The following is a 25,355-nucleotide window of genomic DNA, read 5'->3' on the forward strand; positions in this document are numbered from 1 at the left end:
AGAACTTTAATCATCATGCCCAATGATCTGGGCACTCCATTTCCACCAAAAGTTTTCATCAATAAGGACAGTGAAAGTTAAAATTATCCTTTAACTGTACAAGACAAAAAGGGTAGTGCCAAAGGGTGCAGAATTGTCATCAAATGGAAATTTGGCAGTGCCCTTATCAATACCATTAACAATTTCAAATAAATTAATTTAAATATTAAAAGAAGAAAGAGTTAAAAAAGTGAAGTGGTGCCACTGCTTTCCTGCCAATGGAACAATCAATAAGTAATTAAGAACTCATTGGATCTTATTATATATGGTAAACCTAGAAAAATTCATCAATAATTTACTGACTGGGTCATATGCTTCTTAAAGTTAGAGAAACAGTGCATCTGTGGGGAAGAGAGAGAGAGAGAGAAATGGTTTGCTGATGACAACTTTTATTAATTTAGTGACATGGTCATATGTTTTCTGTTTCTTAAAGTTAGAAAATTATAATGAGAGAGAGAGAGAGAGGGAGGGAGGGAGAGAGAGAGAGAGAGAGAGAGAGAGAGAGAGAGAGAGAGAGAGAGAGAGAGAGAGAGAGAGAGAGAGAGAGAGAGAGAGAGATGGTAACTTTAAAGATATTGGAGTAGTGAGTGAATGGCGGAGATGTTTTTATGTAAATAGTAGTAGAAGTAGGTGGTATTGTTGGTAGGAAGAACACAAGCTTGCTTGGTGATAATGGCTTTCACAGTGGACAAGTGTGAAGAAATGGTGTTCTCTGTGGAATCACAAAAGGCAGTTCCAGCACCATTCCTCACAAAGACATACCAGCTAGTTGATGATCCTCACACAGACCACATCGTGTCCTGGGGTGAAGATGAAACCACCTTTGTTGTTTGGAGACCCCCTGAGTTTGCCAGGGATCTCCTCCCCAACTACTTCAAGCACAACAACTTCTCCAGCTTTGTTAGGCAGCTCAATACCTATGTGAGAATGCATCATTAACCCTCTCTCTCTCTCTCTCTCTCTCTCCTGATTCAAGCACTGTGTTTCATTTTCACTTCATTGGGGGTCTTACAAATCTGTGCTTCTCTTATTGAGAAATGTGTGTTGTATGAGATCTTCACTTTTGTGTTAAACAGTGCTGAGATCTTCACTTGGACTCTGTGTTTCTTTATATTGTTTGGAAACCAAAAGGGTTTATTTATTTTACTTTAAAATATTTTCTTGGAAATAAACCCTAGGAACATCATGTGATGAGCCCTAGAAAAGGAACATATATTCCATGAAAGTGGATGATCCATCATGTGGTCTAATGAATATTTTCATTAGGATAGTATATAACTATATATCTATAGTATAAGAATGTTTTTCTTAATTTATTTCTCCCATTACATTTCCAGGGTTTCAAGAAGATAGTTGCAGATAGATGGGAGTTTGCAAATGAGTACTTCAGAAAAGGAGGGAAGCACATGTTGTCTGAAATCCACAGAAGAAAAACCCCTCATCACCATCACCAACCCTACCATGACCATCACCAACCACCCCAATTTCTCCAACCAGAGCTTGAAAACAGTGTCTGGATTGATTCCCCATTACCATCCCCCACAGCAAGTTCTGATGTTCTAACAGCTCTCACCCAAGATAACCACCGTCTGAGGAGAAAAAACTTCATGCTTTTATCCGAACTAGTTCACATGAAGACTCTATACAATGACATTATCTTCTTCATCCAAAACCATGTAAAACCAGTAGCACCATATGACCAAAGACCCAAATCAAATGCAGCTCCTAAGCTCATAGAATTGGATTCCTCACTTCAGTCTCCAAATGTTTCAGGCATGCAAACCCCGAAACATCGCTATTCGGCCGGTACCTGCTCCATCAGTACTTTAACTGATGATCAGCAAACCAACAATGGCTCCTTCAAGCTCTTTGGGGTTCCACTAAGTGGCAAGAAGAGATTGCACCCGGAAAAGTTTGATCCTGAAGAACTGCAATGTCCTTACTGATCATGATGATCAGCTAGCTTCAATACTAGGCTGTAATAGTTTTCGTGGATGAAGATTTATTAGGAGAGATGCCAATCATCAGGGCTGAAGCTCAGTTGAAGTTTACCTACTTCATGATCTAGATTGTGATCAGGAACAATATCTTGGAACTCTCCATTAGTTGAATATATATTTCCAGAAACAGCTAGGAAGAGTTCAGTTGCACTTGGATCTTGACTAATCATCATTTTAACTCTTCTCAACTATAGTTCAATATGCTCTCTCCAAATTATTAATAGATGTAATGTGGATTTTGAAGGGACTATGATGCTTAATTATAACCTATATTTGTACACAATTTGAATTTTCGTTGATCAAAGTGATGAATTTGTATGATTTTACTTCATCATCAGTCGATCATTTTCATTTTATGAAGAGATAAACAGCTGGAAAATGTTCCCAAGGAAAATGGGAGTCAGTAAATTTCTTGGTCTTCATTTGAATGGCTATTTGAAGAAGCTTGGAACAAGTCCAAAAAAAAAAAATGCTTGAATCAAGAAGTGGTGCAATAAGAAATCTGAATCTGAGCGTTTGTTCATTATTATACAAAGTTCCTGTGTCTTTTTTTTATCTTTCCTCTCTCTCTCTCTCTCTCTCTCTCTCTCTCTCTCTCTCTGTCTCTCTCTCTCATGAACATCACTGGCAAATCACAGAGGCATCCGCCAAAAACAAGCAGAAAGATTCTTGCTTTTCTTTTACTTGTTTTAGGTCGCTATCAGTCTGGGCTTCCATTCATTGAGAATTCCAGTGACCCACTCTTCTCGCGCACTTCAGAATGTTTTCTCTGTCTCTATCTCTCTACCTACATATAGAAAAGCACAAACCAAAATTCATAAAGAAAAATCATGCCATTTCTTTCTCTCTCTCTCTGAAGAATCCAATTTTTGAACTACTTGAATCACCTTACCAAAAACTAAACTGCAAAATATGATAAAGATGAAAAAATTTCAACCACTTGAGGCAGCTCATCATTTTAATTTATTTTGAAAAAAATGTGTTTTCACGTTATTATATAAAAATAATTATAAAATAAGACCCTCTAATTCAAGTTTCATACATTCCTCACTCAAAAATAGTATTTAAGATAATAAAAATGAATATTTATATCATAAAAAAGTAGTATATTTGACCCAAAAAAATTACATGAAATATTAATTATTTTTCAATCACTATTTAAAATTTATATTTTATAAACCTGAATTCTACTAAAGTTTAAAGTAAATTTCTTAGTTTAATCCAATCTTATTATTTTCAAAGGATTTTCCCCCACATCTATTGAAAATATATTAGTCATGTTTGAAGGAATTCTCAGATGTTAAATGAAAATTTGAAGGATATTTGGATTAAGCTCTCAAGGAATGAAGAGGGTGAATATGAAATGGATGGAGAAGGGTATGGAGTATGGAGCAGTCATTTCGAACTTTGGGGTTTGAAGTTTCCATGATGTGGAATCTAGGGATTTTCTTTTTTGTTTTCCCTGAAAAGAAGAAAAGATGAGATTGAAAAAGAATAAACAGTCGGAAAAGAAAGAAAAGAAGGGGGGAAAAGAGTAGACAATGGTAAAGATTGCTTCGGGATTGTAATTTAATGCGTTTCTTTGTCATGCCTCGATTTTCTCTCCCATCTTCTCTTACCCCTTTTTCTCTCCCAAACATGACTTTACATGCATGACTATATTTCTATTCCATGTATTAATTCTTCTTACTATACCCTCTGATCAAGCTCGTAAAGTCATATTTGGTAATTGGGAATGATAGGATTCCATATCTTATTTACTTTCATATTTATTTTTATGTTTGGATAATTTAGATGAGGATAAAAATGAAATAGAAAATAATTTCGAAGGGAATGAAATTTTACTTAAGTGAGATTTTAATTCATCCCTTTGGAGAATTTTGATTTTCTAATATAAGTTACTTTTAAAAACGTTTTTCAAAAATTTAAAAACTAAAAACATTTTTGGATAAATTATTATTTCTTATTTAGATTTTGTAAAAAAAAATATATAAGTTCCATTCATATAGTATAAACTTAATTTAATTCAAGTCTTTTTAAAATAAAAATATTTTTATAATTATGAATAAATTAAAAAAGTAAATATTTTTTTAATAAGGTATGAATAGTAATATTATAATAAAATCATAAATTATATTTTTTATAAGTATTATAAAAATATGGATATTAACATCTTATTAAAGCATAATTGATTTATTTTATTAAAAATAAATTTTAATAATTGTTAATACTATTTTATTTTAAATGAATTTAAAAACAAATAAAATTTAATTTTTTTAAGGTGTAAATGAGTCAAAATTTTCATTACATACTTATTGAGATATTAAGATATTAGTTGTGTTTTCTTTGTATCATTCTTTCCTAATATCATCCTTTCCTTAAATCATTATTTCTCATTCTTAGAATGGTGACTACCCTCTATATACATACTTTGTACATGAACGAATGAAAGTATGAATGAAAAAATATCATTCATCAATTTGAAGTTGGTACCATAAGGAAATTCAAACTCTCGATTATGATTATCATATCTCTGAGGATGATGCATCTGGACAATCTGAACTAGTGAACTAGGAAGCGGATGAATTGGATATGAGTGGTACAACTCTTGAACCAAGTAGTAATAACCACCCAGAAGTTGAAGAAGTGATAGAAGATGGGAGAGACGGTACAATTGAACCATCTGAACAATTTGGGTCTGAAGATGCCTTCACTGAAATACCAAACCAATCGTCGTCTGTTGAGGGTGTTTTTAATTTGAAACCTGATCCATTCATGAAACGGTTACCATACCGTCATAATAGAGATATTCCTAAACCCACATATGAACTTGAATTGTCTACCAAAGTCAAATATCTCATGAGCAACTATGTGTCTAACCATCATTTGTTTGAATCAAATAAGTCATTTGTAAATCAATTATCTACTGTAGCTATTCCTAATAGTGTGTAGGAAGCCTTAGCTGATCCAAGGTGGAAAGTAGTCATGAATGAAGAAATGAAATCATTACAGAAAAATGAAACAAGGGAACTCGTAGAATGTCCACCAGGAAAGTAGCTAGTTGGGTGTCGTTGGATCTATATTGTGAAGTAGGTATATGGTAGTATTGAACAATTTAAAGCAAGACTGGTAGCAAAAGGGTACACTCAAACTTATGGAATTGACTACACAAAGACATTTACACTTGTAGCTAAGATCAACATAGTTCGAGTATTACTGTCTTTAGTTGCAAACCTAGATTGACCATTACAACAGTTCGATGTGAAAAATGTATTTCTTCATGGCGAGTTATCTGAAGAAGTATACATGGATCTTCCACCAAGATGCATGGTGTCAGAAAAGCAACGTCAGAAGGTGTGCAAATTGAAGAAGTCATTATATGGGTTAAAGCAATCCCCGAGAGCATGGTTTGGAATTGTCAAAGTCAATGAGTTTTGGCTATTGTCAAAGTAATTCAGATCACACTTTGTTCCTAAAAAAGCAACATGGTAAGATTACGACACTCATCGTATATGTGGATGACATGGTAGTTTAAGGAAATGATCTTGAAGAAAGAAAAGCTCTACAGAATTATCTATCTAGAGAATTCGAAATGAAAGATCTAGGTCATCTGAAATACTTTCTTGTGATTGAAGTTTCTCGATCAAGTGAAGGAATTTTTCTGTCTCAAAGAAAGTATGCCTTAGATATTTTATAGGAGACTGCAATGTCAAGATGTCAACCTGTTGATATACCAATAGAAGAAGGTCTAAAATTGTGTGTTGAGCCTAATCAAGTATCAACCGATAAGGGAAGATACCAAAGACTTGTGGGGAGATTAATGTACTTAGCTTATACAAGACTAGATCTTGCTTATGCATTGAGTGTAGTGAGTCAATACATGCATAATCCTGGAGAGCAACATATGAATGCAGTCATGCGTATTTTGAGGTATTTGAAGAATGCTCCTGGGAAGGGAATTTTGTTTGCTAAAATGTTGACCATTAGAGTATAGAAGTATATACTGATGCTGATTGGGTCAGTGCAGTGGATGATAGACGATCTACATCTGGTTACTTTATCTTTGTAGGTGGTAATCTTGTGACATGGAAAAGTAAGAAGTAGAATGTCGTCGCTCGTTCAAGTGCAAAAGTGGAATTTAGGGGTATGACTCTAGGACTTTGTGAGGCATTATGGCTAAGACTCCTCTTACAGGATTTAAGTTACCTATCTAGGCAACCAATCCGATTGTTTTGTGACAATAAAGTCGCATGTGACATTGCTCATAATCCAGTACAACATGATCGTACAAAGCATGTCGAGGTGGACATATTCTTCATTGAGGAGAAGTTGGATGATAAGATTGTGGAATTGCCTAAGATTCGATCAGAAGATCAATTGGCTGATATTCTCACCAAAGTTGTCTCAAGTCGAGTGTTCTCAAAATTTTTAGACAAGTTGGGCATGTGTGACATCTATGCACCAACTTGAGGGGGAGTGTTGAGATATTAGGATATTAGTTGTACTTTCCTTATATCATTATTTCTCATTCTTAGAATGGTGACTACCCTCTATATATACTTTGTACATGAATGAATGCAAGTATGAATGAAAAAATATCATTCATCAATTTGAAGTATACATACTTTTATTATTCAATTAAAAACATGATTTTCTAAAATTTTTTATTTAATCTCTAAAATTTTTTATTGAAAATAAATAATCATTCTAACCTTAGCTTTATTTTCATATATACATCCAAATGTAAAATTTGGAATCTCCAAACTTATTTCTATTCAAGGAGGATTGAACAAGACCTAAGAGTAATTAACAAACAAAAGGAATCGTTAAAATTCAACTTTATTTTAGTTTCTTTTTATTTTTGATTTTATTTTCTTTGGAAACCTGAGTTCATTGAAATTGTTTACAAAGGTTGAAAATTTTGTATGTCTAGAGTAGACTATATATATATATATATATTTGTAGGATAAAGTTTTGCATGTTGTTGTTTCATGAATTTTAGCTTAAGACTTTTCATACTATTAGTATTGATTGCACAAAATATAGTGGCATATATGGATACTGAAAAAGAAGAAAAATTGGCAATTTTGTAACCAAAATCCAGCAAGATGAGTTCAAATGTGGTTATTGGAAGTGAAAGGAGAACTAAACTAAACTTGGATAAAAGATATTTTTGTGGGGGAGAAGTGGATGCAAGAAGATTTTCAATTGGTGGAACAAAGTTGCATCAGCCAAGCCCATTGGACTTGGTCTTTTGAGTTGTTGGTTTTGGATAAAGAATTTAAACCATTCCTCAGCATCTTACAAGCTGTGAGGAAATTAGCCAGAATTTTATTAGCCTATATTTGGTTTTTTCTTTCCTTTTTTTTTTTTGGAAAGTTTTAATTTAATTTAGTTGAAATTTATGTTAATGTATTAGTTTAAGTTGATAGTTTTATTTTTTTATTTTTTATTTTACTAAAACTAGCAAATCATATATTTTGAGGATCTTATCAATTATAGGTGACTTCAAGTGGCTTGAGAGTTAAGTTCATTGGAGATACGTGAATTTTGACTAAGAATCTTCTTGAACCATATACATGATCTCATAGCCATTATTCTACCATAACACTAACCCTCAAGCTCTTCTAAGAATCTTCTTGAAAATCTTTTTGGTCGAAAGGTGTAGGCATCAAATGGATTGCCTCAACACAATGTTAAGGTGATTCATTACGGAATATAAGATATTGCATCACAAATATGAATAAAAGTGTAAGTATTGATTAGTATATGATTGTTTGGAATAGGCATATCCAAATTAGAGAATCACATATAATATTGGTATGCATATTGCTTTGACTACTCATTCGCCCTCTCTTTGGGTAGTCTATAATGAAGATCCAACTTTTAGTTGATAGATCAAGTTAAAAATTTAATTTTTTTTTTCAATTCCTACTATTTGATTCGTGAATTATGGAACCACGGAATTAAATCTTCCATCAATTGTCCTCCATTTTTTTATGGGAATAATTACCACCATTGAAAATTCATGATGAAAGTTTTCCTAAAAATACAAGAAGAGGGTGTTTGGAACATAGTAGAATATGGGTAATAAACTCCCATATTTGTGATGGCAGTAAAGTTAATGTTAAAACTCTTTAATCATGGTATTTTCAATGGTGTGAGCTTTAATGAATTCAGAAGAATAGCAACATATGAATATACAAAAGAGGCCTATAATACCTTCGGTGGAACTCATAAATACAAAGTTGTCTAAACTACATATATTGACTACTCAATTTGAAAGCATAAGAATGAATGAAGATGAAACATTTTATGAGTTTTATATTGAATTGAGTGATATCGTGAATTCTTGTTTTAATTTGAATGATTTTTATTTTTATTTTTTTTAATTTTAAAGATGGACTCTAAGGTGGTTAGGAAAATATTGAGGTCTCTCCTGAGAGAAGTCTACTCTAGACACAAATTGTTGATGTTTTTTTTTTCTTTGGATAAAGTATTGCATGTTATTGTTTGATGAATTTTAGCATAATGCTTTCATTTTGGCATTAACTACACAAAATATAGTAGTATATATTTTGGCATTTTGGCTATTTTGTAACCAAAATCCAGCAAGATGAGTTCAAATGTGGTTATTGGAACAGAAAGGAGAACTAAACTAAATTTGGATTAAAGATCTTTTTCTAGGGGAGAAGTGGAGGAAGAAGATTTTCAATCAGTGGAACAAAGTTGCATCAGCCAAGCCCATTAGACTTGGGCTTTTGAGTTGTTGGTTTTGGATAAACAATTTATAGTATTCCTGAGCATCTTGTAAGCCGTAAGGAAATTAGCCAGAATTTTATTGGGTTATATTTGGTTTTTTTCTTTCTTTTTTTCTTCTTTTGGAAAGTCTTTTGAGGGTCTAACCAATTATAGAGGACTTTAAGTGGCTTGAGAGTCAAATTCATTTGAGTTATGTATCTATTGGAAGAATTAAGGTGTGATAAATGGCTATGGTAAGTAAAAGAAATGGAAATTTGAAGAAAAAAATGATTTTGAAAAACATGGATGGAGGTTCAAATGTCTTGTAAAGGGCATTTGATTATGGTGAAAGTTAACTCTCTCAATTGGTTTGTAAGCTTAGTGAACTTTTTAGTAAAATTGCTTTGTAAAAACTTTTTCTGAATATCTAGTTAGGGTTTTGATATAAAAAACTAGCCTTTTAGACTAAGAACTATGCATATGATCTGATAGTCAATATTCTGCCCTACCTGTCTAACTCTCAAGCTCTTTTAACAACCTTTTTGAAAGTCCTTATAGTTAAAAAAAAAGTTGTAGTGCATCAAATCACTTACCTTAACACAATGTTAAAGTGCTCCAATCCACTAAGGAATACAAGGTATTTTCTTACGAATGTGAAAGAAAAGTGCAAGCGCAAACCAATATATGATACTTTGGAATGAGTACTTCCAAAGTAGAGAATCATATATATATATATATATATATATTGCTTAGACTATTTATTCACTCCCCCTTTAGATAATCCATAATAAGATCAAACTTTTAGTTGATGAAGTTATAATTTTAAAATTAATTGTTTTCAATTCGTACTATTTGATTCTTGAATTATGATACTACAAAGAGTTGAATCGTTTGTCATATGTCTTTCATTTATCTATGATAATAACAACGTGCCCTCTAAAAATTTAGGCCAAAATTTTTCCTTATAATGCAAGGAGAGGGTGTTTGGAACATGGTGGAATATGGTGAGTAACCTCTCATATTTGTGGACAATAATGGAAGATCAACCGGTACAACTAAGTCCAATCAAGAATGGGATAAGATAGATGAAGAAGACGATAAATTTATTGTATTTTCAATAATGTGAGTCATGATGCATTCAAAAGAATAGCTACATGTGAATACATGAAGGGGGATATAATATATTAGGTGTAACTCATGAATATGTTGTTGTCTAAACTACAAATATTGACTACTTAATTTGAAGCATAAGAATGAATGAAGATGAAAATTTTTCTAAGTTCTATACTGAATTAACTGATATTGTGAATTCTTGTTCTAACTCAAGTGATTTTTTTTTACTTTAAGGTAGTTAGAAAAATATTGAGATGTCTCTTTCAAAGTTTAATTAGTTAGGAAAACATTAAAATCTCTCATTGAGGGTTTAAGTCTAAATAACTATCATAGAAGAAAGTAAGAATATTTATGCATTGAGAGTGGATGAGTTAATAGGTTCCTACAAACTTATGTGATGACCCTTTGTCAAAGTGGTATAAAGAGTTAGCCTTAAAAGTTAAAGTTACTATGAAATGAAATGATTCAAAAAAAAAAAAAAAAAACTTTTTAAAATAAATAGGGTTTGGCTAAGTGGGTAAGTCTATAATTCCCACTAGTGGGGAGATTACTTCCTAAGCCTATGAAAAATTATTGTTTTAGGCAAAAATCTTTTAAACAAGCCTCTACATGTGCTTTATACAATAAACTTGAACATAATCAAGGTAAATGTTACAACATGCTCTTTCAAAAATTTTAATTTCATAGCAATATACTAGTTAGTGAATCCAATTACATCAGAAATTAGGTTTTAAATATTAGGAAGGCAGGAGTGTAGTGTTTGTTTTTTTACTTAATTTTAAATAAAACTTTAATAGTGTTAAATATTATGTTATTTGTTTATACGGTATTTTATTTCTATTAAACATTAAAAAATAAAAAAAAATCACTATATTATTTTTTTTATTTAAAAAAAGATTTTCCATGATAGCATAATATATTGTATTTTGCTTACTTTAAGGGTTGCTGAAGGTAGCTTCAAGCATTGATCAACATTTCTATTCAGCACCATTTGAGAAGAACATACCTGTACGTGTCCCAAGAACATGATCTCTAGAAGTTGTAATTAATGTTACATGCTGAATGTGCCAGAAGATGATCCACCCATGGCTTTTACCTATTTCCAAGTTATTACACTGGCATGGGTTCAGAAACAGACCAATGCACACAAGGAACGTTATCAGAGATAATGAGTAGGCCCATCGTGTGCTTTTTTTTCCTTCTTCACTTTCATGCATTGGCTGTTTGTCTGGGTCTCCCATGTGGATCCATTGAATACCAGGTTTCATGGTAGACCTCTAACATGCCTTCAGGCAATCTTACCATACTCCCAAGCCCTGGAGAAGTTTGGCCCACATATCCAACAGGTGTGTGCCATGGCCTCCTGCTCGAGTTTTTAATCTTAGAAGTGTCTTCTCATCATGCCAAATTATTTTGGATTTAGGCTAGCATGGAGAGTAATGGAAAGGGTGTCTCAACTGATGGTATGCCACTGGGACTGCCAATTTCAGTTGTGTTTGATACAGGCATTCTTGTAACCCTGGTACATTTGCTCACCTAACGGGAGACCCCAATGAGTGGGAGGATGGTCTGCATGGTTCATGGGTGTGCTATCTCTTAAAATGTGATCATATGTGGGCCTATTTGAATTTGAGTTAGATCCTACCCAAATCCTGATGGATTTAGCTTTGCTAGGCTGGTATATTTATCATCAAGAAAATGGTAATATCATCAACAGTTTACCAAAGAGTTAAATCAATTCGTATCAAAAACACTATAGGTAAAGCAAATGGCAAATGCCAAGGCTAGACCAGTTTCCAGCATCAATTCGTATAAAAAAAAAGGTAGGCCCAATATGTGGGTACTGCGTGCCATTGAAATGATGCAAATGCTATCAAATGGTTAGCAGTAAGCGCGGACACACTCTCCACCAACATTAGAATTTAGACCACCTGCGTTATGTTCAAATCATGCAAAATATAAACCACTGAACTACAGTAATAATTGTCTACTTCCATTAGTTTTGCCAGAATAGTAGAGCCCATAGGGCAACAGTCTAGCGACTAACCCACCATGTTTGTGCTTTACTACTAGTATCCAAAAGTTGAAGTGCCATACGGAGTAAGAGGCTAGCCCACCACCTGTTCGACACAATTACTCAACCAGCTTGTCCCACGCGTCTCTCAACGCCCACCAACCTACTCCTAACCCCACAAGAAAAGGATAGAGAAAACTACAACACACGCCCACCCATATGCGTAGGAAGTTCAGACACCGGTAGATCCGAACCCTCCCACACCCCTCTCTGTAGAATCCAAGTCCTCGACCTCCATAACTTCAGGAGTTATAATCTTCTCGATTATCAGTTGAGCAATTCTATCGCCTAGTTTCACTTCAAAATCAACATCGGAGTGATTGAATAAGATGACCCCAACAGATCCTCTGTAGTCAGCATCAATCACACCGGCCCCAACATCAATGGAGTGTTTCCATGCTAGACCCGACCGCGGAGCTACAGAAAACAAAACAAAACAAAGATATGGCCTACTTTTAGAATACTGAACACTGAGTATAAATAGAGAGATATACGATCAAGAACTAAAACCAAATTCCGTATTGCTCTGATTTGTTGCCGATAATCATGATGAAAATGTGAGGGATAATGAAAGAGGCCATGCATTCTTTCACCGTGCGCTTCCTTAGAGACAGGGAAACTAGCGTGTTTTTTTCCTTTTCTATTTTGGTTTCTTATGTTGGAAAACACAAGGATGAAAAAGTATAAAAAGCTTTGACTCACGCTCTCTCTTTTTCCCCTAGATTTTCTCACCAGCCAAACAGAACGACAGACAACAACGACAAAAGCAGAAAAATAAACATACCAATGCGGGCATATGTTCCTTCCGGTATTCCAATGCTTAAATCTGTTGGAACCAGAGCTTTTCCTCTTGCCGGTACCTTGGTCTCCGTTGCACTACACGTAACATTTAAAAAAAAAATCATGAAACAAACTGACAAGGTCTCAGACAACAAATAAAACAAAACAGAGCAAGTAAATTTACCTGGAGAGATCGTAACCAGCGGAGAGAGGAGAAGCCCTTGAAGGCAAAACAGCCTTTTCTGAAAGCTTCTTCACTCTCAGAAGAGAGAGGGGGCATTGGGAGACTTGAGAGACGCCATTTTGGTGAAGCTTCTGAATCTTCGGTGCCGGCTCTTTGATCTCAGGGCTTTTACACTGTGGATCGTGCTGGGCCATTCTTAGCAATCGATTGAGAGAAAGGTTACGAGATAGGTAGTTACAGAAAATTTGACAATCGAAGGTTTTGAAAGAGGAGAGATCCGGTCTATATATAACAACACCGGCGTGGGATGGGGTCATCGCCGTAATGGCGCCAAGAATTCCCGCCATAGTACATGGGCTCATGGGTCGGATTAAAAATGCCCAGCCCAACATAGTGGAATCGTTTCTGAACCGTTTCGGCGGCTGAACCCAACTCTGATACAAGCAACAATTCAGAAAAAGGTCAAATAAATCATCGTCCGATTCGCTTCGTCCTTAGGGAACGTGATATTTTTTCCATAGATCAGGAATTTTCTTTTTTGAATCTACAACCTCACATTTAGGAGAAGCGTTGTGTTGTATATCTAGAGTTTAGTCTTTTAATAAACATTAATGATATTGTAGAAAACATTCCTTGCCATCACCATCTCTACCCATGCATGAGTTAGTTAATTTTAAGCTAATGATGAATCACATTGGAGGGCTTTACCTTACAAGCCCAAGTGTTACAACCTACCCAAAATGACCCTCTCTTAAGCCTATATAAAGGAGCAAGAAATTTTTTGAGCTACCTAAGTCATTAACTAGAAGAGGAGTGTGGGAGATTCTAGAGTAGTGCAAAGACAACCCTAAGGAGTAGTTCAGTTAGTCCGATCTTGGGTTTACTTCTCAATTGTTACTAGTTCGAGTCCCCTGAGGGTTACTAAGGCTATGTTTGGTTCCCGAAAAATTTGAGGGAAAATACGAAGGAAAGAAAATACAAAGGAAAAATAGAAGGAAAGAAAAAGTGAAGGAAAATAAAAAAATAGATTAAAAGTTGATAAATTATTTTTTTTGTTACTTCAAACTCATTTTATTTATTTTAACTTATCAATATAAAGATTAAATAATTTAAAAATATATAAGTTTTTAATTAGTTTTAATTATATTTGATTTTCTTTGATATTTTTCATAGGACAACCAAACATGAGAAAACCATTTTCCTTAGCATTTTTTTTCTTTCCTTTGTACTTTCCGAGAACCAAACATAGCCTAAAGGTTTACGTAAACTGATCCGAACATTCACGATTATAAAAAAAAAAAACAAAAAGAGCAGCTCAAAGTCATTCACATATCCCTATACTAGTATGAAAGAAATGGAAAATATGCGGAGAATTTTAGAGAGTTAAAAAGATGTCTCGTACATAACTTGCACGTAGGATTTATGTACATAAGGGTGCACTCTTGTAATTTCTTATAGCAATTTCCACTTAGGCTAAACTTGGGTGGGTTAGGTAGGTTTGAAGGCTACTCCATGCCAAACCTACCTATTAAATGTCTAATCCACGTCAAACCCAACCCAAAATCAGGTTAAGATTTCTTAACTCATGTCAAGCCCACCAATAACTCAGGTTCCTATGGCTTTTATGAGTCGTCAAATAAAATGCCTGTAATGGAATCTCATAATAAATAAACTACTTATTTCAAAGCAATAAAAAAAATAGAAGCCATATTATAAAATAAGATTTTAAAAGCTAAAACATGCCTCAAAGCCATAAAATGTATTATTACATACTAATTAATATAAAGGATTTCTAAACTTAAGTTTTAATAATTAAATAAAATGTTAAAAATGATTAATTTAATATAATTAAAAAATGATAAAGATCGGAGTTTTTAAATTATCATTTTTATATTTTTCATAGTTTAAATAAATAATAAATAATACAATTAAAAATAATAATACACAGGTTTAAATTTCAATAGGTTATATACACCTTCAACCCGTCTTAACCCTAATATTTTTTTTAGTTAGTAATTTTTCAATGCAAGTCTAACTCTAATGTTCACAACTTACCCATGTCAACTTGAACATTGGATTGGACACAGGTTGCTTCAACCCACCCAAAGTTGCAATCCTCGCTTCCTTGTAATTGCCACCTCTCCTATTTAATTAATTTAAATAATTAATTAAATGATGCATTTTAGTGAATAATTAATAAAAAATATCATTGTAACATGTAAATGTTAAAACCAGCCCAAAATCAACATGGGCCTTGAAGGCTTTTCAAATCCTAAATTTTAAAAAAAGCAACACAACATCAACTTGGGCCTTCAAATTAATCTAGGCCCATTTAGCCATGTTAAAATTTGGGCTGGAGTTAGGTCCTGGGTCCACTAAACCTAGCTCAATACAAAAGTCTGTCTGGAGCACCTTAGCAGGCTATGTGGTAAGGTATTACAAGTATTGGGTTTTAACCCTTTTCTGGAAAAAGCCCAAACCAGAACTCTGGTATAAATGAGAATTATATTCTATTTTTTGAAAAAAAAAATTAAAAAAATGCCCATTTTATATGATACATCTCAGAAACCTAACTCAAAATGCCAAAAACTTAACCAAAATGATCAAAATACTAACTGGGTTTTCAGTGTAAAAATCCAAGGAACCAAAACCCTTTTAGCCATGACACACAGTGATTGAAAAGATGATGGGAGTGATGGGGGAGGGGTGCTTGGACTTTAGGAGACAATCTTTGAAAAGAGTGGATAGGCTCATGGAAATGGCTTAGGGAATATGCTCAATGCCTGTAAATGACCTCATCTTATTATCAAAATGAAGACATCTTTCTAATCTAATTTGTTCCATAATCCATGGAGGGTCTCCCCCCCCCCCCCCCCCAAAAAAAAAATAGAGAGAGAGAGAGAGATAGGATGTGGCCACATGAGAGATGAGAATCAAGTCACCTCTTCTTTTTGGTTGAACAAAGCATATTCATTTAGATAGGATTCCCCAGTGCAATCATGCTACGTGGCAACCCGAAGCATGGACAAGTGTGCGTGAAGAATTCGTCGGTCCACCACCCTAAAAAAGAAATCTTATTCCTTTAGCTCTCCAATGCAAAATGTTGCCATTCTTTAAGTGTTGGTAGTGATTTCTAGCACATTGGTGGGGGCATATTTCATCACTATTGTTTTCACACATCCACCTATCTCCCCACTATACCGACCAATATAATGTTGCTTTTCATTTTGTCGCCTTTCGGGGTCCATTTTGTCTGGTCTTATCCCCCTATTTCTCCTTCATTTTTTTGCCTTCTCCAATCAACACATCACTCAACACTCTTCATTGCCAATTATTATTCTTTTTTTATGCTAATCTAAATATCATACTTAATTATTGGTTTAGGCTTTTAGCTTGAAAAGGGCAATGGTTAACAAATAATCTTATGTTATGCAGATGTAAACCCGAAATTAATTAAGATTAGGAAAGTGTACAAGAAAGGTGTTAGTTTAGGTTTCTTGTTAGATGACCTAAAAATCACATGGTTTAGATTTTAATTTTAGTTGGCCCTATGGCAATGGCAACGTGGACAACATTTTTTTTTTGGTTAGTTTGGGTATGTTGATGGGCACTTTCTCAATTATAGTTTCATCTAAAATTGGAGTTACGTGGGCTTTCATTACACCTCTTTAATGTGCAACGTGAAACTTGAGGACTTGAATAGGGAAAGTTCCTTTTTTGTATTTGGATTATGAAAAGTATTCACAAAAAGAAAACGAAGAAGGAAAAAAAATAGATTTTTATGTTTGATTTATTAGAAAGAAAATGAAATGTATTGATAATTTTTAAATAATTTATACATCTTTGAATTTTTCATAGTATTAAAAAACATAATAAAAATATTATGTTTTTTTTTTTCCTTACTCTTTTATTATTGGAATAAGGTTTAAGCTCTATTTAAATCTTGAAATGTGATATCTCATATTAAAAAGAAGAAAAAGTTTTTAACGTTATATAAGTTTGATTTTATCTTAACTTTATAGATATGTGTTTAAAACTGTGAAGGATCTTTTGAACGCAAAATAGATAATATCCATACGGTTGGGTATGAATCATTACAAAATGATATATCTCAACCCCTATGTAAAGATTTATCTGATTACATGAAAAGTGTTTATTTGTTTGACCCTATAATCTCATAAAACATAATAAGTTACATGAGAGGGTATTTGTGAGGTCTCATATTATATAAGAAAGTTTTTATCGCTATATAAGTATGAACTCATCTTAATCTTGTAGACGTATTTTGGACTCAGAGTGAATAATATTTTACACAATTAAGAGTGAGTTGTTACATAAAAAAATGTTAAAAATATAATTTAATTAAAAGATTATATATAAAAAGACTTAGAGTGTATTTGATAATGATTTTAAAAAGTGTTTTTAACATTTCTAATACTCACTTTTATAAGCTTTTGTAGGATTGGATACACTTCATGCTTTCTATTTTTAAAATAAATAAATAAAATTAAAAAATAATAATAACTAAAGATTTGTTATATTGAAAAAATAATAAAATTTAAAAATAATTAAAAAAATTTAAAAATTACTACTTCAATTTTTAAAATTTTTGAAAACGATTTTTAAAGATATAAAATAATTTTTTTTAGAAAATGTTTTACTTTTTTGTGGAAACTTTTTTATTTTAAAAGCAAAAAAAAAAAAAAAAACAAATAGGAGAAAACTTAAATATTTCCCACCATACTATTCAATAATAGCATGATGATACTAGATTCATTGAACTACTTTTTTTAAAAGTTGGTTGGATAAGATTTAAAAAGGAAAAAAAAACCTTAATTTTTCAAAACAAAAGCACAATTTGCAAAGAGAAAAAAAAAAAAAGATTTTTCCAAAACCTATCATTATCTTTTGAAATTATGCTGAGGAATATCAAATCAAAGGATAAAGGCTAAACAAAAAAAGTTGGGATGAGGACTCTATGAAAGATGGATGTCAAAATTTTTTTGGCTTTACATTACTAAGGGGATGTTACCTAATTCTGCAGTTATTACACATGCCACTTCCAAATTGCCAAACCTAGTTCTATGATATTCTCTTCCATCTTTCTTGTCTCATCAGATGTGATTTCTCCTTTTCAAATCAAAATGAACATTCAATAATTGAGATGGAATATTGCATAGGATCATCATTTCTATTTTTACCCTTTCAAATGAACCATTACTACTTTTGTATTCATTTTACTATATCCCAATGAACCCAAAAAAGAAAAGAAAAGAAAAGAATTCAAAATTTAGAAGTTTTTTACTATCATAAAGATGTAAAGGATATATATATTTGTGGGTATAATTTCATGTGTCAAATAAAGAAATAGTTAATTTCATTCACTTTTTCAAAGATTTGAGCTAAACACATCTCATTCCTGCTAATTTAAAATTTTGTCAAAAATTTCTCCTATCTTGAATAAAAAAGAGATGAATAAAATTAATCGATCAAAAAGATTAAAAAAAATGTTTTTGATGAAATTTTAAACCCTAATTTAAGGAGAGAGTAGTAAAACTAACTCATAAATAAATTGTCAATATCCAATTTTATGTGTATGATATTAACATAAGTAATTCATAAAATTAATCAAAAAAAAGTTTTTTACCAAATTTTAAACCCTAATTTAAGGGGGTTAGTAAAACTAAATTTTTTATGAAATTTTAAACCCTAATTTAAGGAGAGGTCACTAAAACTAACTCATAAATAAATTATTAGTATCCAATTTTATGTGTACTATATTAACATACCTAACTGATAAAATTAATCAATAAGAAGGATAAAAAAAGTTTTTGACTAAATTCTAAAGAAAGTGAGTAAAACTAACTCATAAATAAATTATCAGTATCTAATTTTAGGTGTATTATATTTGACATATGAGGAACTCTAACAAAACATGTTATTACATTTTTTATATCTATAATAATTCAATCTCTTTTTAAAATCATTTTAGCTTTTTGAATTTTCTTTTAAGATTTTTAAATTTCTTACCAACTTCAAGAAATTTATTAATTTGTAATCAATTTTCAACTCCAAAGGGTCCCTTAATAAATGCTTGAAAAGTTAATACCATCCTTATATATTTAACATTTAAGCTTTGGACAAATAAAACTTAGACCCACTTCATCAAACTTAAAAAAGATGTAGGACATGTGTATAAGAAGACTAGATCAACCTTAATATAAGCTTTATTTAATATTTGTCACAATTCATTTAATATTAATTTTTCTACCTATAGCAAGTCCAAAGGCACTCCACTTAATACCAAAATTTCCTAGTGTAAAAAATATCTGAATTTCCTATTGAATTTAGATGGTGAGGTGAGTTGGGCAAGTCAATTCAAGAGGATAGAATAAAAGTGACCTTAGAACTAGACAAGCCCATGAGTTACAACCTTAACTTTAACATATAGTCTGATATCCCATTTACTAATGTGGACAGCACACCATTCACCTAACACCCATATGTGTGACCTCAATAATTGTGCCCTTATTTAATGAGATTTGTACTCTTCTTTAGATTCTTATCCAACCCACCACCTTCTTTTAAGTGCCCTAAAGATCTCCACAGGATCTCATAAAATTTTAATAATTTTTAGTAAAAAATAAAATAAAATAAAATCTTGGCAGAGGACAAATTTATAGCCACCCATCCATACATATTTTTGTATGTGCTTGGTATTCTAGATGTATATTAATTTATTGAATTTGTGTAGAAATTATTGCATTTTTAAATTAGTGAAATCATGAGATGAGGCAAAGGTGGCATATCATTGGACTGCAGAAAAAAAACTACTAATAATTGTAGATTGGTGAGAGGATTGTATTATTATAATATTATATTATTTTGTTTTATTTTGAATATAGTGGAAGGTTAGCTTTTTTTGTATCCCACCACAATTCTAGCTAGTTTTATGATTTTCTATTGCTCAAATAATTGGAGCACTGTGAAATTTATTGGGATTTTTGGATAGTTGGTAGTGAAGTCCTTTTCAGCCTAAAGCAAAATGCCTCTTGTTCCTAGAGTCTTGGCACATGTGCTATGGAATATATAAATAGAGAGAGAGACAAAGAGTAAATTACAAACTTCCTATGCCCTTTGAAAGTTGCTACACACTAGGTCATATTTGGTTACTGTTTCAAAAATAGTTTTGAAAATAATTTTTTAAAACAGTTTTTTTAAAATTGTTTTATAATATTTTATAAAATAAAAACCTATTTGAAAATATGAAATATTTTTAACCTATTTTTAATGTTTTAAAAATAATTTTTATATTTAATATTTTATTTTTAATCATCTTATATATTTGTATGATTATTTTTTAAAACAGTTATAAAAAAACAAGTAAAAATAGTTGAAAATAACTAAAAGGTATTTTATAGAAATACTCTATTTTTTTATTTTTAAAAACAGATGAAAAGAAAAAACAGTTTTCCAGGTGTTAAATAAATTTTCGTATTTTTTTTTAAAGAACAAAAAATTATTTTCAAAAATAATTATCAAACGGGGTTGGACATTTGATAATTAATATATACCAAACTTGGCTTCTACCCATTTCCATAATAATATTAAAGATAAAAAGCTTAAAAAAAGAAAAGAAAAGAAAAGAAAAGGATTCGTGTATTCTTCAATTTGGACAAGTAATTCCAAATTTAGTTATTGCTAGGTGATTTTAACTTTTGAACTTTAACTTTAGTGTCCTAAACAGTGGAGGACAGGCCAAGACTGTTGTCCACTTTGAGAACTAGTACCCAACGTGAGCTTTGGTTTGATATGGATAGGCACCAAGCAATTAAAAAAAAAAAAGGAAGCCCGAATGGACTTTAATTATTTATATGGAAGTGGTTTTGGTTGTCAAATTTTATAATATGGGAGTGTTTTAAACATTATGAAATTCATTATTGAGGTGTAGTTCCATGACAATATTAATGAGCACAAAATAATATTGAGAAATTTAATTAATCATGTTGAAAATAACATTCTAAATTAGTATTTAAAATATTGAATTTTCATCTTTCTCATCTAAAAATTAATTTGTTCAACCATGAATATATAATCCTTAATAATATTTAATATTATACCTATTTTTAAGGTTATGTTTGGTTTTTGAAAAGTTTGAAGAAAAATACAAGAAAAAGAAAATAAAAAGAAAAATAGAGAAAAAGAAAAAGTGAATAAACATGATAAAAAAATAGATGTAAAGTTAATAAATTATTTTTATATATTACTTCAAACTCATTTTATTTATTTATTTAATTCTTTTATATAAAAATTAAATAATTTAAAAATATATAAAATTGTTACTAATTTTAATTATATTCAACTTTCTCTTATATTTTTCATAGTAAAATTAAATACAAAAAATGATTTTTTTAACATTTTTTTTTAATTTTCTTAGTACTTTTCGGAAATCAAATATAATCTAAAGAGTTTTTTGTTTTTTTTTCTCAAACTTGTAACTTGAATGAAACAACATTATTGCACTTTCCAACGTAAGAAAACTTTTTGAAAAAACAAAAATTATAATTTTGAAAATAAATCGAACCATAGAACCATATAACCATATCCATTCCCTCAATTCACTAGACTATCTTAATGTAGTATGACAATGACCCTCATTGGCTTTAGCCACAATAAGGCATGCGGAGGAGGTCCTACTTTCCAAAATATATCAATAAATTGCAAACAAATGTGGAAAATATTATTGGTATTATAAAATTTGACATTTATTTATTTTTTTTTAAAAGAAAAATCTTAAAAGCGACAAAATTCTTTGAATATTAAAAAAAAAATTGAGCACCACTTTTGGGATACAAGTGCCCAAGGGTATGAAATTTTACAGGGACCAAATACATGGTATAAAAATTGGTATGGTCAAGTCCTTTTCAGCATAAAGCTAACCTTGTTCCTGGAATCTTGGGACAATGTGTTGGGAAGTGAGATAAACAATGAGATGAGTACAGTGGGCAGCACCTCATTTTTTTTTTCTTCAATTAAAATATTTGGGATTAAACTTTGAATAACGTTCTAGATAGAGGAAGTCCACAAAACAAAGTGACTTCTCCATTTCAAGAGTACCCAATGGTGGGAGGCATTGACCTCTCCATGTAAGGGAAGTTTGAGGATTTTTTTTAAAATTTAAATAATATTATTTTTCAAAAATAGCACTTCATAAAATATTTTGAAAATAAAGTAAATTTCACTCGAATTCCTTAAGTTTGAACTGAATAAACTTAGTCACTGTGAAATTGAAATGTTATCAAATGCTTTTGTATTTAAAAAGAAAAGTGATTGAAAATAATAAATGAGATGCATTTGATGAAATTTCGAATTCACGATGGTTAGGTGTGTTTAGCTCAACAGAGGATAAATGAATAAAATTAATGTTCTTAAAATACAATTTTATTTGAAAAAATCATTTTATATATGAAGACCTTATGCCCAATAAATGATTTCATTGCAAAAACAATTTTTAATTTGCAATCGAATTTTCTTTTGAAAAATAATTTTAGAAGTCAACAATATATTTTTAAAAGACAATTTTAGTATAATTATAGACAATTTATTTCTTTGTAATTATGATTCATTAATTTGTATTAAGATATAAAATTATAAAGAGGATTTTAATACGACTATAATATGACATGTAATATGACATAAGTGTTGTAAGGTTAGAAATAAATGCTCAGTTTTTCTTTTTTTCTTTTTTTTTGTTTGTGTGTGTGTGTGTTTTTTTAAATTTTGTGTAAAGTTTAGTCTTTGATAATTTATTTGTTAAGCAATCATGTGACAAAGTTTGAATCTTATAAAACCCCAATAAAATAATACTCTCAAGATCAAGAGAAATTATTCTCTTAATGGGGTTATTGATTTATAAATAAATAAATAATTTCTTAATTTAACAATAAATGAATATTTATTCATTTATGAAGAGCATTAAGTATTTATTGTACATTGCTTGTACATGTATGATTTATAAATCTAAAATAATGGACGTGGTAGAAAGTTAATATATAGAAACTTTAAGAAACTCCAAAAACTAAAAGATGGTTATTAGTTTTTAAAAATAAAAAGACTCATAAAAAAAAAAGACGTGATATTAAAACTTAATGCTCTAAATGATAAAAATGTTTTAAGTATGTGATGATTCAAAAACAGAGTGAATTGAGAAACATAGAAGTTATAAAAGGTCACTTAATACTGTATTATGAAGTTTTATTTGCTATATTAAATTTTTGCATGTTATATATAAATACTTCATCAATTATTGTTTTATATTTCTTTGGCTCATTAAATATTTCTAAAAACATTATTATTTTATGCACTTAGCAAGGTTATTAATTTAGTACATTGACCCGAGTTGAGACTAGAATATTTTATTATTTAAGCAAAGTAATTAATTTATCAAAAATTTATTTATCGATGTTTTATTGTATTTAGTGAAGAATTTCATATAATAAATCATTATACAAATCTACAAGTCATTATTTAATAATTTCATCCAACACTCATTCATCTCACATGTTTATTAAATATTGAGAAAATAAAGACTATGTTTAAATAAGAAAAACACCCAAGAGGGGAGTGAATTGGGTTTTTAAAATTTTTTTTCAACACAACAAATTCAAGCACAACATAATAAAAAATAAGGAGATAGAGTTAGAAAATTCAAATTCGGATTTTATAGTGGTTCGACACTTCCTTGCCTACGTCCACTCTCCTCAAACTCCTAATCGAGTGAAGGTTCCACTAACTTGAACCTTCAACCAAGCTTCTAAACTTCTTTACATTTGCATTCTAGCTCCAATGGACTCTTACATAATCTTTTCAAGATTCAATTCTCTTGAAGGCTTTAACACTCAATTTTTACAAGAATGAATCCCTCAACCTAGCTCAATGATAACTAAAAAACAAATTAAAGTTAGGATGACTCACAAGGGTGCACTAAGGATATGCAAGTGAAGATTTAATGCACCAAGAAAGAAATGAAAGCTTTTAAGACAAGAACAAGTGAGTAGACAGTTGATTGCAAGTGTTCTCTATGTCATAAATGAAGTGGAGCTCTCAATTTATAGTTTGCTAAGCTCGGAAGCCAAGAAAACCAAAAAGCAGCCTCAATCGGTCGAGTTGGGGGTTGACCGGTTCACTAGCCGTTGGAGCATTTAATGCTTCGGGAGGTTACCGTTGCCTCGACCGAACCTTGATTGAACAAGGGTAATTGGTCATCCGGTTCCCTGGCCGGTTGGTTTATGCCTTGACCGGTTCAGCCTTTTGGCCTCAAAAACCTATTTTTTTCAATTCTTTTCCTTTCTAACACTTAGACAAGGTCTTTAAGTAAATTAATATGCCAATTTTGAAACGTTTTGCCTAAGGTACATTTGATAAAACTCAGGTTTTAATGAAATTGTAATTTTAAAGAATAAACCGAGTTTTCAAAGATGCATGAAAAGATATGAAAAACCTAAGTGCACTCATGCATTCATCTTACATTTGCTTCCTATGATCAAAAGTCTCAATCTTGTATCCATTTGGTCCTTTGATGAATTTCCAAATTTATACCTGAGATTCTTTACCATTCAAACCAATTAGTCACTTAACCATAATTTGTTATCATCAAAACCTGATTAGGAGAACCCTTGGGCTAACAAATATATTTGGTGGTAATTATTTTGCTAGTGGATCTACAATGTTCAATTCTATGTTTACGAGTTCTATTCACGCTCTTTGTTTCAAAACCTTCTCCTTAAGGATAAAGTATGTCAACTACATGTGTTTTGCATTCTTACAATACTTGTCATTTCTAGAGAAAAAGATTGCTATAAAATTTTTGAAAGAAATTTTCAATAGCTTGACAATAGAGTTGACAACCCTAAGTCTTGAAATAAGATTTTATAGCCATAATCCTTGATTTATAGCCTCAAAGTAAGCTATAAATTTAGCTTCCATAGTGGATGAAGATATGATAGATGACTTTGCATTTTTCCATGAGATTATTCCTTTATCTAATAAAATTGAAAAAGAGCTTTTTGCTATCTAAACATCTTAAAAATAAATAAATAAATAAAAATCTAAATTTGAATATCCAATCACTCCTAGATAATCGAATTTCCTAAATGTTAGTATATGATCTTTCATTCCCTACATATACCTTAACTTCTTTGCAACTTTCTAACGATTCATTCTTGAATTACTTTGGTATCTAACTAATATGCTAACATCAAAACTTATGTTTAACCTAGTTCAAATTTAAGCATACATTAAGCCCCCTACAATAGATGCATGGAGATTCTTTCCATTTCCTTACTTTATAAATCATTTCTTAAACATTCCATCAAACTAAATTTGTTCTTTTTCTATATTGAAACAATACTTATGAAATAAAATT

At 31.1% G+C, this 25,355-nt stretch overlaps 2 protein-coding genes across 2 annotated transcripts; one reads left to right on the plus strand and one right to left on the minus strand.

Annotated features, from left to right (window-relative positions):
• Positions 1-590: 590 nt before the first annotated feature.
• LOC117916601 (heat stress transcription factor B-4b-like) lies at positions 591-2,370 on the plus strand. The gene is made up of 2 exons (XM_034832717.1): positions 591-960; positions 1,377-2,370. Exons 1-2 carry the CDS (start codon positions 712-714, stop codon positions 1,983-1,985), a joined length of 858 nt encoding a protein of 285 aa, XP_034688608.1. The 5' UTR covers positions 591-711; the 3' UTR covers positions 1,986-2,370.
• Positions 2,371-11,814: 9,444 nt separating this feature from the next.
• LOC117915898 (deoxyuridine 5'-triphosphate nucleotidohydrolase-like) lies at positions 11,815-13,293 on the minus strand. The gene is made up of 3 exons (XM_034831640.1): positions 12,932-13,293; positions 12,752-12,843; positions 11,815-12,384 (listed from the first exon to the last, which is right to left on the minus strand). Exons 1-3 carry the CDS (start codon positions 13,291-13,293, stop codon positions 12,140-12,142), a joined length of 699 nt encoding a protein of 232 aa, XP_034687531.1. The 3' UTR covers positions 11,815-12,139.
• Positions 13,294-25,355: the final 12,062 nt, after the last annotated feature.

Source organism: Vitis riparia, chromosome 6 (genome assembly GCF_004353265.1).
Source record: "Vitis riparia cultivar Riparia Gloire de Montpellier isolate 1030 chromosome 6, EGFV_Vit.rip_1.0, whole genome shotgun sequence".
NCBI lineage: Eukaryota > Viridiplantae > Streptophyta > Magnoliopsida > Vitales > Vitaceae > Vitis > Vitis riparia.

Bases quoted from the DNA above. Each gene is read 5' to 3' on its own strand.
- LOC117915898 (XM_034831640.1), bottom strand. From the start codon at position 13,293: ATGAGCCCATGTACTATGGCGGGAATTCTTGGCGCCATTACGGCGATG. The intron at 12,844-12,931 runs GTAAATTTACTT...TGTTACGTGTAG, and splicing joins GCTGGTTACGATCTCTCCAG to TGCAACGGAGACCAAGGTAC. The intron at 12,385-12,751 runs GTATGTTTATTT...TGTTTTCTGTAG, and splicing joins AGGAACATATGCCCGCATTG to CTCCGCGGTCGGGTCTAGCA.
- LOC117916601 (XM_034832717.1), top strand. From the start codon at position 712: ATGGCTTTCACAGTGGACAAGTGTGAAGAAATGGTGTTCTCTGTGGAA. The intron at 961-1,376 runs GTGAGAATGCAT...TTACATTTCCAG, and splicing joins TTAGGCAGCTCAATACCTAT to GGTTTCAAGAAGATAGTTGC.